The sequence below is a fragment of the Suricata suricatta genome, chromosome 4 (assembly GCF_006229205.1).
Source record: "Suricata suricatta isolate VVHF042 chromosome 4, meerkat_22Aug2017_6uvM2_HiC, whole genome shotgun sequence".
In the NCBI taxonomy this organism is placed as follows: Eukaryota; Metazoa; Chordata; class Mammalia; order Carnivora; family Herpestidae; genus Suricata; species Suricata suricatta.
In genome coordinates this window covers 227,169-243,525 of record NC_043703.1, presented here as the reverse complement: position 1 = coordinate 243,525, position 16,357 = coordinate 227,169, and the positions used below count along the sequence as shown (strand labels likewise).

The following is a 16,357-nucleotide window of genomic DNA, read 5'->3' as shown; positions in this document are numbered from 1 at the left end:
GTCAGGCTCCACACCTACAGGAGGTGAATTTCACTAGATATAAATTATATTTCAATAAAGCTGGTTATAAACAAAAGAATAAAGGTCTTGCTTCTGCCTCTCCCCTGTAGTAGAGAATCTGCTGGAAGCCACTGCCAGTCCCGAGCCAGAGGGACAGCTGGAGAGACGGTGGTTTGTGCCAGGTCCCCCAGAGGAAAATGGGGCTCGGGGAGGACCTGGGCAGGTGTGGCCACCAGAGCCAGAGGCTGGGAAGCAAGGAGACACCCCAGCCTCCGCCCCACCCCCAGAACTCTGCCAGCCCAGATCTAACTGGAAGCCAGATGGTTGGGGGGGGGCAGGGGCAGTCCAAGGGGCACAGGGATCACTTACTAGAATTCCACGTCCCAAGTGGCATGGACTAAACAGACATTTCCCTGTTTTGTCACCAAAACCATCAAAGCCGCTGAGCCCAGGTCTGCACCGCAGGACTGCTCTGCGTTGGTGCAGTTCTAGCCTAGAGGAGAGCAGCCATGCTTCAGTCTGTCCAGCACCTCGTCCAGGTTAAAGGATGTCCCCTGTGCACGAGAAGCACTGAAAGCACCTGCTGGACCCACACGCCAAGACCACCTGCCTGGAAACCCAGCTCCGTATCAACTCCCTCCGGTGCTCACTTTCTCTGGCCTGGGTAACCCAAGGCTGCCACCACGTGATGGAGGCCCCACGATCGCATCTGGTCTGCGCCCTCCCACGTGGCTCACTTCCACTTACCCCTAAACCCCTCTCGGTGCTTCTCCCCTGCAGCTGACCTTCAGCCCATGGGGGTGCGGGGTGGACCAGGTCACGGCACCCTGCTCCTGCGGCTCTGGGTTCAGTAATTAGCCCTCACTATTAAGCTCCAGGGTCCAGATGCCGGTGGACACCTTCACCAGGACACACGTGCAGCCACACCAGGGAGCTGCAAAAATGGTGGCCGGGCATCTATGTCCAACTGCTGGCACGGCAGCTGCAATGCCACCTAGATGGCTAAACCACGATGTGGCTGGCTGTCTCTAAAAATGACCAGTGCCTGGGGTGCCTGGGCACTCAATCCGTTAAGTGTCCAACTTCGGCTCAGGTCATGATCTCACAGTTTGTGAGTTTGAGCCCTGAATCAAGCTCAATTCTGCCATGAAGGCTGCTTGGGATTCTTTCCCTCTCTCTCTCTCTCTCTCTCTCTCTCTGTTCTTCTCCTGCTCGTGCTCTCTCTCTCTCTCTCTCTCTCTCTCTCTGTCTTTCTCTCAAAATAAATAAACGTTAAAACAATTTTAAATGTGCAAAAGTATATTTTAATTTTTTCCCCTTAGGATTACCACTCAAAAAAGTTTTCCTATATCTCCAAAGATTAATCCAATCCTCTTCATTATGGTGTGATCTGAGCCAACACAGAAGCCAGGACTGTCCCCCGCTTCCAGGCCACCTGTCACAGTGGGGTAACTGACCCAGAACCACCGCTGAAGCATCAGCTTGCAGCCAAGCCACTTAGATTCTGCACTCCTCTCCTTCCTCCCCTGCACCTTTCCTTTTCCTCCCTGAAAAAGCCGCTGTGCCCTGCAGGCGCTGGGCACAGACAACTGGGCTCTGCCCCTAGAAGCGTCGGGCAATGGCGAGTCCAGGCCAGCGAACACAGGACGACCAGCAAAAGAAGAGCTGGAGCAGGTGGAGCTGGGAGTAGGCAGGAGGCTCAGCTAACCATCCTCGGGCAGGAAGTGCCAGGCACGAGGACGTGGGGAGAAGGACCTGGGGTGGGTGGGGGGCAGAGGTGGCTGTGTGTGCAGGCTGGGAGGCTGAGGGGAGGCACTGGGAGAGGGATCGGGAGGGATGGGGGGCAGAGTCCACATCGTGGGTTGGGGGGACATGGAGGAGGGGTCCCTTGATCCCTCACAGCCGGCTTACATGCCAGGCCGAGAGTCTGGCCTCCACCTGAGGGCACAGGGAGCCTGCGGGAGCTGAGGAGCAAGTGGAGCGGTTCGACCTGAAATCTGACCTGTCTCTGTCGGCAGCCGTCCAAACGTTCCTGGCAAGTGGCGGACCTCAGTGAGGCCTCCACATAGGAGCTGTGCCCGGGGATCCCCAGTGAAACTTCGGTGCAGCGCCACGATTTTCAGCTGAGCCACCCCAGCCAGAATCGGCACCCCTGCCCCTGCACAGAGGCTCCTTGCTGCCCCTCTTGTTCTCCTGTAAGCCCCAGATCGCCAGCCTCGAAGACTTTTCACCTAACTTAGAAAGACCAGGGAGAGGCATGGTGACGGCTCCCGGGAGGTGACCCAGGTAGGAAAGGAACCGCATACGGGGACTAACGTCGGAGCTCACATGTGATCCAAGATCCTGAAAAGGAAAACCAGGTGAAGGAGAGCGGGAAACAACAGAGCACGGGGCCAGAGGGGGGTGGGGGCGGGGCTGGAAGGCACATTCCCTCCTGCCCCTGTGGACAGGCTGTGACTGCCCCCCACCCCGTTCCTGGTGGTCGCTGCTCTGGTTGGTCCCACCACCTAGCTTTAGGAACACTACCGCACCGACACAGTAGGCAGCTGGTGCCCAGAGCCCAGGGAGAGCGGGCACCTTCGTGCCGGATGAAATACGAATGCTCAGACTGTAAGTCGGGAAGCCACCCGTCACACACCAGCAGGGCGAAAGGGAATCCAGAGAGAGCAGGTACTGGGGTGGCGGGCAGAAGACCCACTAAAGGGCCTTTGGCAAGAGGGAACCAAAGCAGTGTGGGCACACCCCCTCCGGCCATGCCTCTGCTAACACTGGTAGTCACTCCCCTACAAAGAGATACTTGGCTCATGGCTTAGCACCTGCCAGCTGTGCGTCCTCGGGCAAGCGTCTTGTCCTCTCTGAGCCTGCTGCTTCTCCACACAGCAGGTGCAGGCGGCACCTGCTTCCAGGGGTTATGCCTGTGAAAATACCTGGCGGTGACTGGCATATATATGGGCTCAGTACATGTTTGTTAGTTTCCTTCGGGCTGTAAGAATCACCTGAGGAACCACACAAAACTATGGAGGGCCAGCTCCAGCCCCGGAGGACCTGGGCCCCCAGCATGGGCGGGGCTGGGTGCCTGGGATCTAACGCGCTCCTCAGCAGCAGAGAAGTGTGCCACATGAGGGGAGGCTGCCCCTGAGCTCACTGCTGCAGGACCGGTCCGATGTCGGCAAGTGGAGGCACGTTTGGAAGTCTTCTGGTGTTAAGACAGCAGGGCAGGCCCCCGCGCAGGTGGCGGTCTGTGTGGATGTGCCCTGGGGCCCATGCTTGTGCGTGAATGGAGACAGAAAGCTACTGTGGACGCTGAGACATGTAGTCCAGATAACAATTTGGGTCAGATTACGAAAGATCTTCAATGCACGCTATGGAGCACAGACTTCCTTCTCTGACCCAAATCCAGCAGTGCAGCTACAAGCATGACAAGTCCTCCTTCCTTTCTTTCTTTCTTCCCTCCTTCCTTCTTTCCTTCCCTTCTTCTTCTTTTTTTTTGCTATAAATCAGGCTCTAAACTTGAACCACATAACCTCCAGAGAAGGGTTTCTTCAGGAGGGAGAGTATCTATAAAACACTGAATTTCTAAAATGGGATAAATATAACGTATGGAGGTATTTTCAAAAACCATCCATTCTTTCAACAAATGCTTGGTGACTGTCTCCCAAGCCAAAGCAGACGTCAGGGACACACGACAGTCACCACTGGGCCCGGACTGCTCTGAGCTTTCTTGTAGGTGCAGAGTGAGGCCAAGGGTCCGTTGTGCGCCAGGGGAGGCGCTGGCGGCCTGTACGAATCAAAGGCAGCTCTGGCAGCTGTGGAAGAGTGGAGGGGGAGAGGGGCAAGCCCTGAGGCCAAAGCAGAGCGCGGGGGATGGCACCGCCACCAGGATGGGAGGACGGTGGCCTCTGGGGGACCGGGTCCGGCGGGTCAGTCAGGAGGATGGGGAGGGGGCAGGTGTGAGTTTTACCTGCAATGAGGAGCCCTGGACAGCCACCAGGAGTTCACAACAACCAGAGAGGGCCGTGGGGCAGGCAGACCTGCAGGCTGGGCGCTAAGGACGCAGCAGAGAAACGGCTAGCTGGGAGTGGCAGCTGGACGGCGTGAGGCTGGAGGCTGCAGGGGGTCACCACTGCCTCAGTGCCACTGGCCGGGATGGAAATAGCCCTCACTGACTATGCAGGCGACTTTCTCAGTGGCTGGGATGCCCCAAGAGAGCAGAAGAGAGGCACGAACACTCCATGATTCAAGTGCTAAGCCCCCCAAATGTCACCCCAGGAGTGGCCACGGCCACAACACGGGCATCACACAGGGCTTGGAATCCAGCAGCGACACCTGTGCCCACACGTAGCCCCTCAATTCCTAGTTTTCGTGCCACAGGGGACATGAATAGGGCCCTCCTGGGACAAGGAGCCTCTAGATTCGAGTGGGCACTGCTGCTCCACACTTCTCCTCTCTCTCCGCAAGTGCTCCCAGGGACACTCGCGCCTCTGAGAGCCCAGCCCTGCCCCGGGGCCCATGGAAAGTGTCAGGAGTCAGGGACAGGTGCAGCTGAGCATGGTGGGGGGGCGTCCTCTGCACACTGGGGACAGTCATCTGGGGACAGGCGTAAAGGTCACTTTGAAGAACAGCTCTGAAGCCTTTGTTGGTGTGGTTGGTCTCTGCCATGTGAGCTCATGGTGTGAAGTCTCTCTACACGTTGATGGGTAGGGGGCACTTAGGCAGGTTGTCCCTGCCATGGACGACACAGGAGGCCTGTCCAGGCCATGGAGGACTCAGGAGGCCTGCCCTGGCCACAAGGGACAACACAGCCAGGCCACTTCCTGGCCTCACTGCCACATCCCACCGCCCCTCAGCAACAGCCAGAGAGAGAGACCAGGCCAGCAGTGCTGACGGGCACTGCTGGGTCCGAGCAGAGTACCTGGAGGAGGCTCCGGCGGCCGGCCAGAATGAGATCCTGTCCAGAAGACGCAAAGAAGTGAAGAAAACATCCATTTAAGTACCTACCTATGATGGAATCCCTCCGGAAAACATCTCTATCGAAAATGTAAAACGACAGGTGCCGAAAACTCCGAGGAATTTCACAGTAGAAGTCTTCTCCATAGAAGGGGCTGAGAAATAAACAGAGTGGTCCTGTTAGACCGCGGGAGCAGGGGCCTTGCCGTCGGCTGGCAGGTGCAGGGAACCTGCCAACAGCACCAGCCCAGGACACACGTGTGTCACCTCAATCTACATGCATCATGAACACCCCACTCTGTTCAACTGTGAGTCGTGGAATTGCGGTTTGTTCACTGGGGAACAAACGTGGGCCCCGCGTGGCCCAAGGCCCGTCACGCTGCGTGAGTGGCCTGCTGTGCCGGCGGAGAGCTCCACGCGGTAAGAGGTGCATCCCCCGCGTGTGTCCAGGACCACGGTGCCACTTTGAGTGGGGCAGCAGCTGGCAGGCCTCCCCCCGTGCATTAAGTAAAACTCAGCATCCCAGTTTCGGACCATGCCCCTCTCTTCCCAGAAGTCCGCGTGAAACCCACAGGTCTCACCGGGGACGGGACCCATGCCCACAAGGCTGAGCCTCCTCACCGACCCTGCGCGTGAGTCACTGCCCAGGACGCCCGGTTTGGGCCGAGAGCCAGAGGCCCCATCATTAAACAGCCCCCGACCGCCCTGGGTGGGCAGGGCTGAAGTCAGCATGGCTTGCGGACAGCGGGCACACTCTGCCAACAGCCTCACGACGGGCCTGCTTCAGCTGCTGACAGGCGGCCAGCGGGTCCCCGCCGCACACACAGACGGCTGCCTTGGACGTGGGTGTGATTCCACTTATACACACGCCTACGGCGAAGGTCCACTGCAGGAAACACAATCAGCCAAGGAAGAGCTAGGACAGTGCGCTACGTTGGCTAGAAAGTGAGCAGAGTTCGCTCCTGCTCAAGCTGGAAAGGTGGACAGTGTGGCGCCCGGAGCGGACACAGATGTCCTCCCAGAGAAGAAGGGAGGGAGCGGGTCAGTTCCCAGTGTGAGCTCCAGACCGTATTTCATCAGTCCTGAGATGACCACACCCACGGTTACGCATCTCCGGAATCAGATGCTCCCGGCGGGCAGTGTGAGGAAGGACTCTGGCGGTAACAAGACAGTGCCTCTCAGAACTGACAAATGCCACAGGCCCGTGGAATACAGCGTTTTCGTGGCGTGATGTGCCATGGTGCCACGTGGCACAGTTGGTGTCTGCTTCCTAGCACTCCGCCCCAGCAGGAAATAATGAAATCTCCTAAAACACAGGCACCTGACATGTCAGTCAAAATCACCCAGCTCCACACCACATTTCAACTCACCTTACAGCTTAGGATCAGCTCGGTATGGCCCAGGTAGCCCTAGAAACACGGAGCAAAGGGACCCATGCTGGGGCTAGAAGGAGACCCCCATGAGGAAAACAGACCAAGAGTTGGTCTGTCGATGCCAGCCCCCCGGGCTGGGGATGCACCAGCCACTGGGAGAGTACAGGGGCGTGGTCAGGCCTCTGCCCTCTCTGCATGGCCGGGACAGGCTGCCTGAGTCCCGTCCAGGCTCGTGCAAGGAGGCCAGTCCCTGGCCTGGGCCCCCATCCCAGGGCATCTGGCTGTTTGCTCTCCACATGGAACTGTCTTCACTCAGGCTGCAAGTCAGAACCACCTGGACAGGCTTGTAGGAGACGCAGCAGCCTGGGCCCTGCCCCCAAGAACCCTCTCTGGTGAGACAGGCCGTGAAGCAGGAGTCTTCAGTCCCACACCCACGTGACTGTCTAACACAAGCCACCAGGTCATCGCGGTCTCCAAGCCAACTGCATGCTACACAGCGGAAGCACAGCGATTCTCTTCGGCGACACGGAACCTCACCGCGTCCCTTGGGCTCACCGCTCAGGGCCAGGCTTCATCTCAGAGGCCACAGGAAAACGCAGGTGGTGTCTGCACCCAGAGGAGAGAGGCCGCAGGGAGCCGCGTGCCAGGGACGCGGGGCCCTGGGCAGCGAGCCCATGCTCCCGAGGGGCTGGTGGAATCCACCAGCGCCCAGGCCTGGGCTCGAAGGCTCGGTCTGCAGGTACCAGGTCCCCGGTGCCCACGCCTATCCTCCCCCCACCAAGCGAAGGCACCTGAGGAAGACTCTGCCTTCCGAGTCCGTTGGTTCATAGTTCGACTTACACGTACGTTCCTAGAACTTCCCTATGCTGCTTACTCCTTTCTGGTCTGAATTGCTTGCTTTAAAAAACACACATTCATGACTACGAATGTTACCTGTAATTTTTAACTAAAAACAAGAAATAGCTCTTTCTTCCTAAGAATGAAACTGTATTGAGGATTTTGTGTTATAAAATCAACAGCAGGCTCAGTAGGACGGCCAGGACCGAGAAGACAGACTAACCAGCGTGGTGAGCCCCGTGGGCTGCTCGCAGGAGTGTGACGCAGTGCGGCCACTTGGGGAACAGTGGTAGTTCCTCAAAGTGGTAAACAGGGTAAGCACGTGGCCCAGCAAACCCCACTCCCAGACGTACAGTCCAGAGCAGGGGGAGCACGCGTGCACACAAGCACTCATACGTGCCAGTGATGGCAGTGTTCACACCAGCCAAAAAGTGAAACAACCCAAAAATCTGCCAACAGAGGGACGGACATGCAAGGTGCGGTCCGTACACAGAGGGGAACACCATCAGCCACGGAAAGGAGACACGCTCCGCCACCTGCCGCCACGTGGGTGCACCTTGAAATCATGATGCTCAGGGAGAGGCCACAAAAGGCCACACACTGTGTGATTCCATTTGCATCAAATGCCCCAAAGAGGCAAATGTGTGGAGACAGACAGTTGCCGGAGACCAGGGCATGGGCAGAAAATGGGGCCGCGGAGGAACAGCCCTCTTCCCGGGGATGGAAACGTGCCGCACTGACCTTGGTGACAGCCACGGCTCCAGATGTGCGTAGAGCACGGAGGTCTACATTTTAAATACATTAACTCTACGGTCTGTGTATTATGTCTCAAGAACACTATTTTTTTCAAAACCAAAATTTAAAAAAGTACATAAAGATGTCAGAAAGTGAAAACCAGAGTTATCATAACAGGGGATATCCTGCTGGATTTTTCCTCTGAAGATGCACGAACATAGAACAGAGGCGCGTATATTTAGATGGAAGTGGATTTACATTATGTATCCTGATATACAACCTGCTCTTTCCTTTGACATCATGGCATGGACCGCTTGCTTTCCAAACGAGCACACGAAAGTCTGTCGCCAAAGAGCACCGAGGTGTGAGTGGGCGTACCTGCTCGTTCCGCCCACACCAACCCTGTTGGGCGGCGGGCACCTTCCAGCCTCGTTGTCTGAGAGGCAGGAGGGGCTGGGGCGGGCCACCTGCCCGAGAAGGACCCCAAGCTGCACTCCCTTGGCGGAAGGGTGCTCGCGGTCCAAGGGCGTCCGTGGGTGACGGTTCCCCCAGAAAGTGGGGACAGTCAGCCCCACGCCCGCCCCACAGAGTGGTCCCAGCATTTACAAACTTGGCTCGTCTGATGCAAACCAAGCGTGCCAGCAGCAGCCGACGTGCGTGAGCGCGTCTGCCGACACGCCTCCGGCCCGTGCTCAGGTAGCGCCCTTCCGCCGGTGTGCGGAGTCCTCCGCTGAGAACTTCAGAACTCGTGTTGCAGATTAGAAGACAAGTAACTGACACACAGCAGGTAAGAAACACCTTTTTAACTGGAAACACCACAAAGTTGCGAATCGTATGTCATCAGTGGGCAAGGACGGGCGTGTGGTCCTGCCTTCTCTGAAACGTGCTTGACCAGAGGAGCCGGAGGGACACTGCCCTCAAGAGCAGAGGCTGCCCGGGCAGAGAGGCCTTTCAGAAAGACCAGCCGTGGTGTCTGGGGGGCAGGATGGCGGGCCGCAGCAGACCCACATGGGCCGGGCCTCACCGTCAGCACCCCTCCCCTGAGGGTCCCCCAGCCCAGGACACACCAACAGAGTCATCCGGACACCCGTGTCTCCAAAGAGAAGGGACACTGAAGTCTCCTATCGCTGCCCTTCTCCACGTGCCCGGCAGGACTGTGTCTTCTTTCTGGTGACCTCAAAGGGGCCCCTCGCTCCCGTTAGTGGCTTAATCTGGGATATCTCTCCACACAGACCCCACGGTGTCCCCAAACAAGGTCAGCAGCCATTAGATGTGTGATTAATGCCCTGCACAGTCAGCCTGCACTTGCAGCCGTAGGGGTCCAGGAAAGCAGCCCGAAGGACTTGGCTTGCCTTAAGTACTGCTATCTGACAGAGGAAATTACCTCGGGCGCAGCATCCGCCTCCGAGCCGGCCAGAGTGACAAGCTCCTTCCCTCAGTAATTACTGGGAGACGCTCAGATGGAGTTTCACAGAACCAAGTGAACGCTCACAAAGAAAACAGAAAACACCTCCTGCCGGAGACGGACTTGATCTGAAAGGAGCTCTGACAAGGAGGAACTGCCTGCATTCCTCCCCCGCCTCCCAGAGCCCAGATGCACAGCCTCGTCTGGGACCTGGGGAGAAACCTCGCGCTGGGCGTGAGTCATTTCCCAGCATCTGCGAGAGGCTGGCACGGCCCCGCCCGCACCAAGGCTGCTAGCCTGTGGCCAGGAGGTCTGCTCACAAGAAAAGCCCAGCTTGTCTCGGGTTTCATGCTGTGTCATGAATGCCAGAGTCCCTTTCAACGTCTGGGGCTGGGTGGGGGCGGGAGGAGGGGCAGGGCTGCCCCCTCTGGGGGAGCCGGCAGATTTGGGGGAGGCAAGAAGGAAAGAACAAGGAACCCCGCACGGAGTGTCCCCGTGAGAGGTCCGTCCTCGGCACGGTGACTCAGTCTGAGTGGTCGACGGGCCACAGAAGGGCCCCCGTCCAGGGCGGAGCACCCAGAAGCAGTGGTCCGGGCTCCCAGAGGTCATGCGGGGCCCCCCTCACAGCACAGGGAGCTGGGAGCTGGGCAGGCAGAGTGCGTTTTCCAGAGAGGGCAGCAGCCCGTATCCAAACAGCTTGGAGTTCAGCCAATAAAATGTACATGTGGTTAAATCATCAACTGAAAGCGAATTGAAAATTTCATTAAGCCAAACACCGTCCAAATGTTCACAGGAGAAGAGTGGAGGACACAGAGGAAGAGCGTGCTGTCATCCCCCACACGGCGGTCCAGCTCCATCCGCACAGGCTCCGGGACGGCCGGTAGCGCATCGCTCCAGAACAGAGGCTCAGAGCCACGAGGCTCCACCCCACAGGTGCTCCGAGGCAGGAGGACACCTGCTGGCTTCTCACTTCCTTCAAACGGCAACTTTAAAACTTCTTTAAAATCGCTGAGTGGCCCGGCTCCCTGGCATGTGCCAGCCTTCACCTTTTTCCAGAGACTTCCAAAGGATGTTGCAACTTCTCAGCCTCCATGGTGAACCCCAACCCCAACTCATGTCGCCACCGACCCCTTCACAGCAGCCCCCGGGGAGGGGCAGCTCCCAAACAGAAAGCTTCTCTGTCCCCAAAAAGGACAGGACGAAGAAATGCATGTGGGGTCGCATGTGCTCTCGCAGCTGGGACTGGAGGTTAGGAGCTAAGTCTCCACCAGGAAGGAGAGACTCTGAGGTCAGATCAGTGTTCATGCCGATGCTGGGCAGAAGTGTCCTGCCTGGACCCTGCGTACTTGTCACCTGGGCCAGTCACTGCCTGCACTGGCTGTACAGCATCGAAGGGTCCCGGCGTCTAACTGCTGACCACAGGGACACCGAGGACACTCGACATGCTGGCCTGGCCAGGTGGGGACGGGGGGCCTGGGGCCCGGAGGAGCCTCAGATCAGCACTGGGCAGGACCAGGCAGGAAACACACACAGGGGCCTCCTCACACTCTTCCCGCAGCCCCAGGACCCAACCCAGAGATGCCTGCTGGAGCGCCCCAGGACCGTGGAGCGGGAGAGGATCCCCGCCTGGAGTGCCCCAGGACCGTGGGGAGAACAGATCCCTGTCTGGAGCGCCCCAGGACCTACTCCAGCTGGTAAGGAATATCTGGGCCTAAAGTCTGCATTTATGTCCAAAAAACTGTTTTTTAAACTTTAAGTGGAAAAACTGGAGATACAGGTAAACAAACATTAGGAGAAAATGTTACGTGCATAGCCTCATAAATCAAAGTCAGTGTTTGCTCCTCAACAACTTGGTTTTTATTGACAACTTCTGAGAAAATGGAGTGTGTCTTCCCAAACCACGGTTTCCTTCCTGTCCCTTTCAGATTCAGCTTCTCCATCTTTAAAACAGCGGAGCCCTTGAGGTCTTCCCTGGTTCGGCCATTCCCCCACACTGCAGCGCTGTGTTGCGAGCAATCTGCGTCTGTCAGGATGGGCAGGCCGCCCTCCTGTCATGCCCCCACGTGCCCCTGACCTCCCGGCCGGAAGTGCACACCACCTCACGTCCACCATCTTCCATGGGGGACGTTCTCAGCAAGAACGACAGGATGTGAGGTCTGTGACTGAGCCGTGCCGACAAACGTGGTGGTGAGCAGCTCTTCCTCACTTTGCTCCAGAAAGTGGTTATTTTACTGTCTAACTTCTAACTTTACGTAAAAAAGCCAAACCAAAAATGTACAAACGAAAAAAATACCTCCCCAGAATCCCACTGTTCCTCCCCCACAAACCACCACATTGACATTTACGTCCACATATCCCAGACCATTCGGGGAACAAAAGGGAACCCCCCCCTCCCCCCGCCCGAGGGAACAGCGCTGCAGGAAGGCAAGAGGGGGCTGCGGGCTGGGGGGGCCTTCCCCGCCCCGTGGCAAGGCCAATGAGCACGGCTGAGAGGAGGCAGAAGGTGGCTGCAGGAGGCCGGGCCAGAGCAGCTGTGGGGACAGGCTCAGCGCAGCCCCCGCCAGGGCTGCCGGAGGGGGAAGGCAAGGCTCAGAGCCTCCCGCCAGGAGCTGCTCACACCGTTTGCGGGAACAGGGATGCAATGTCATCCTCACAATAACCACGTACACTGACAAAAGAGAATGAAGACACGAGTACTTTGTGGAATATTCTTTCAAATGAGTGGGCTAACCCAGCACTTAAGAAGTCTTGTTTTTAACTTCTTTTGTGCTGTGACATCAGTACGCTCCTTTCGCTGGATAAAATGGTGATTTCCTCCACGATCCACCCCCCCCCCCCCCCCCCCCCCCCGCACCCGTTGTGCAAGCAGAAGGCGATCCTCCTTGACGGGCTCTTGGCGGATGCGCCGTGCTGTCCATGACCTTGCCAGCCCAACGTCCGAGAGCTTTTAGTTTAAGTAAACAGTAAACAGATAATGAGGTGCCATGTAAGTGATGACACAATCACAGCCCTAAAAAGTTACATGTGAACAAATTGATTCTCAATATCAGGAAGGTTTTTTCCGAGTAAGAAAGAAACTTTGCCCCACAACCACCCTTTTGGAGGAAAGGACTCCGACAAGCAGATCTGCAGTGGACGCCCCCCACCCCTGCTCTCCCACATCACAAGGAAAGAGAAGAACAGTCTGGGGCCGCTCCCTCAGAGACTGGCTGAGTACTCACTAGTGAGGCAGTAGATGTGAATACTGGGGACATGGGGTGGTCACGGCCCACTGCCACCCCAGGGACAACCATCTGCTGGTGAGGAGGGAGGCGGGTGTCCCCTTCTCTCTCACATGTCGGGCCTGCACTTCTGCTGAGTCCAAAGGCATGCTGTGCAGCAGCTGAGCTCGAGGCTGCCCTGCCCCAGAGGCCGCAGAAGCTCCGGCTGGAGCGCCGTGTCCTTCCATGGAGCACGGGGCCCGCCAGGCCACCAAGCCTTTCGGCTCTTTGAGTTCAGAGACCAGACAGAGGCTCGTCACTTCCCAGTGACTTTGCCAAATGAAGCATTGGATCTGAGAAGACTCGCTGAACCTGGTGGAAGTGTGCTGGAGGGTGGAAGATGCCACGGCCACGGCACAGTGAGGCGGGACTTCCTTGGAGGTGGCGACTACCCTGGGGTGTGGCGGCTGAGCCCTGCCCACGCCGGAGACCGTCGTTTCTCAGTTCGTGGCCCAGTGTGCCCACTTCCTTCTGTCTTACAGCCGCCATGGGAGTCTGTGCCTTTATCCTCTGGCCTCGATACCGGCCGAGGCTTCCAGATGAGTCTTCTGCTCCTGGGCTCTGCCCTCCAGTGAGGGCCACTCAAGCCAGAATCTTAAAGTGTCACTTGTTCCAGCTGCTCTCCCATATGGGCTCCTACCATCCTCTCTCCCTCAGCATGGGAGTCCTCATGGGGCACGTTAGAGACCATTCTGTCTGCTTGGTCCCTGAACATCTCCTCACTTCCTTCCCATTTTGTTGTGTGCTTGGGGTATAGCTCAAGTATGCCTTCTGGTTCACCGATTCTCCCTTCAGCTATATCTAATCAGTTACTTATTCGTCCACAGAGTTTTCCACTTTAATTCTTGTGTTCCTAATTTCTAGAAATTTTATCTGGTTCTTTTGCAAATTGGCTCGTCACTTTATCATTTCTCATCCCGTTTATGTTTTTAATCTTGTCTCTGGTCACTTCAAATACCTTAAACCTTTTCAGCTGACATTCTGCAAACTCTGCAGGTCTGGTTCTGCAGTCTATTATTTCTCTTGATAAATACACACAACACTTTATCTCCTTGTATTCCTTGTCTATCTTCTCCTCGGAGAACACAGACAAAGATTCTTTGACGTGTGGACTGAAGGATATGTTTGGATTTGCTTTGACTGACATTTTGTCAGTTACAAACTACTAATCCAGGACCACAGTAATGTGCGAGCATGGGCTGAGGTTTCTGGACCACAGACATGGTGTGGATTCCGGCCTGCAAACTCACAAGAGAACTGGGTTTTGGTTTCAAATATTTAGTGCTAAAGGCAGCAATTTTTCTTGCTAATTTCTTTGATGGAGTGGGTTTATTTGCCTTTTACACATAAATACTATAGGGTAGAACTCCAGGCTACCAGCTCAAAGGCCCATCAGTGTGAATAGGGCTTTGCCTCAATACTCAATGGACAAATGCACCCATGTTTTCAGCTCCCAGAATTATATTGTGCTGGTGTCTTTCTTTGCTGTCCGTTTTAACTTTCTGTTTACAGCACCTTCTCTTTGCCTGGCATATTAGATAAGCACTCAGTAAATACTCATTGAGCTACTAAATAAACAAGCAAAAATAGCCAAGCTTATTGCAACTGTGGGTAAGGGGAGCAAGTTATCCCACCCAGGGCTGATGCTTTGATTAGTCCCAACAATTATGTCGGTGTGCTCAGAGCTCACTGGCTTCTTGGGACACGATTCTGGGGGCTACCACTTGATTCTGGCTATTTCTCAGAGGGCTGACTTTCCAGACAGAACATATTACCACATCATTATTTTTACTTAGTTCTTGGCCTCCCATTCCTTCCCCAGAAGCACACTCTCTAGTACCACCAAAGCCAGAAACCACCATTTCTATTTCTAAACTTGTGTGAAGTGCTTTGAAGACCGTGACCCCCATTCTCAACCTCGCCGGACAGACTCTCTTCCGAGAGGTCTTGGCTCAGCAGGTCCGGAGAGGGTCCAGATTTCTCCAGACAACAGTGACTTTCCAGGTTCATGACCCACGGAGCTCTAACACCAACTGTGCAAACACAGGAAGGATTTATCTGGTATCAGGATAACGGAAAGAACCCTAAAGTTTCCCTGACACCACCTTCATCATCAGCCCCAAGGCCAGGCTACACGCCTCACAGACCCCTCAGGCTTTTCGCTCTACTTCCACAAAGTACTGTGGAGAATCATGCACAAAATACAGCCATGTCCACTTGGCCCCGAGGGCTGGTGGTCCCTGTGCAGATGGAGAATGAGAGATGTCCCCAAGTCTCAGGGCCAGGAGATCCTTAACAGTGTGTAAACATTAAATTCAGTCACTGGTCTGGATGTGCCCTGTGTTCCCACTGCAAGGAGCCACCGCAAGGACAGAATTCATCTGCCAAAGATGTTCTCAGACACCAGATGTTTGCAGGGACCACACAACTCATAACTTGTAACCTGAAGGTGGAGCCGCAGGCTTTGCAGGGGTGTTTTGGGGTGCTTCCCCCAGGCCAAAAACCTGCAACCCCCACCCCTGCCAACACTAGCATTTCGGGGGCTTCTCCCCTGCCCCCCATGTAAGCTTTCTGTGACTCGTCCCTCGGATGTGGTCCAGGAGCAGCATCCCGGGAGACTAGTTAGGAATGAAAATTATGGCCCATCCTCCAAGTCCTGGGCAGACATCTGGGTCAAGAAGCCCTCCAGTGATGGATGAGTGACCCCGAGTGGCTGACCTTGAGCAGCGCTGACGGGGCCCATTGTGTGGCAGACTCCTCAGTGTGAGGCCCTGTTCGGCGCTGCTCCTTCCGACCAGACCTTCCCTAAAACTACCAGGGGTGTGTTCTAGGCCTCTCGCCCCTCCCCGCCCATCTGAGGTATGTCTCTCTAGGAAAACGGACATAAATGGTAAGACAAAAATGTTCACCCTCTCCAAGTACTCGGTTTGTGCTCTGCACTCAGTACTACGCACCTTGTGTTTCTTCTCTGACTAGAAGGTGCCCACACGTGTCCCCGCAGCAGGTGAGCGCCCCCCGCCCCCCCCCCCCCGCACTTCCGGCCCCCTGAGCGGCTCACTCAGTCCTGGGCGTGCAAGCACTTGGGAACCACGGCAGCCTGCCCCCAGGTGGCAGCACGCTGCCGGGGAAGCCAGAGCTGGAGGGGAGGTGCCAGCCGGCCACTCACACTGAGCAGCGGGCGGCAGCCCCGGGCCCGGGGCTCTCGCCCCGCAGAGGGGAGCCTATCAGGTGAACCACAGCAGACATTACCAGAGCGACTTCTCCACAATTTTGGTCCTGAAAACCTCCTCCTGGTCCAGGTTCACGGTGCAGTAGCAATCTCGCATCTTGTTTGGCCCCGGGTACATGGGAAGGTTTTTGGCTTCACCTAAAAAGCAAATGTAAATAACACCATCACCTTGGCCCAGAATTATAGGCACATCTCCAAATAATGGCATTCTTTCAGACAGTGCTCCTGCTTTCACTCTTGTACACTCGGCAGCTCTTTTTTTTTTTAAGTTTATTTTATTTACTGAGAGAGAGAGAGAGAGAGAGAGCAAGCAAGCAGGGGAGGGGCAGAGAGAATCCTAAGCAGGCCCCAAGCCATCAGCACAGAACTCAACGTGGAGCTCGAATTCACGAATCATGAGATCATGATCTGAGCCAAAAGCAAGAGTTGGACACTTAACTGAGCCCGCCAGGGCCCTCCCCCCCCCACCAAACTCTTTATAATGCCCTGGTTTTCTTGTCACCACAAGTCAAAATAGCAAAGTGAATACCATTTATACTAATTAGAATGCAAGGGAACACACACATTAACC

At 56.0% G+C, this 16,357-nt stretch overlaps 1 protein-coding gene across 2 annotated transcripts in view; it reads right to left on the bottom strand.

Moving 5' to 3' along the window:
- Positions 1-16,357, bottom strand: part of RASA3 (RAS p21 protein activator 3) — a 118,731-nt gene that overhangs the window by 56,695 nt on the left and 45,679 nt on the right. For both annotated transcript variants that reach the window (XM_029936394.1, XM_029936393.1), the window contains exons 2-3: positions 15,807-15,924; positions 4,999-5,102 (exon numbers count right to left, since the gene is read on the bottom strand). In XM_029936394.1, the coding sequence (XP_029792254.1) occupies positions 4,999-5,102; positions 15,807-15,924 (222 nt within the window). The remainder of the gene's footprint in view (positions 1-4,998; positions 5,103-15,806; positions 15,925-16,357) is intronic.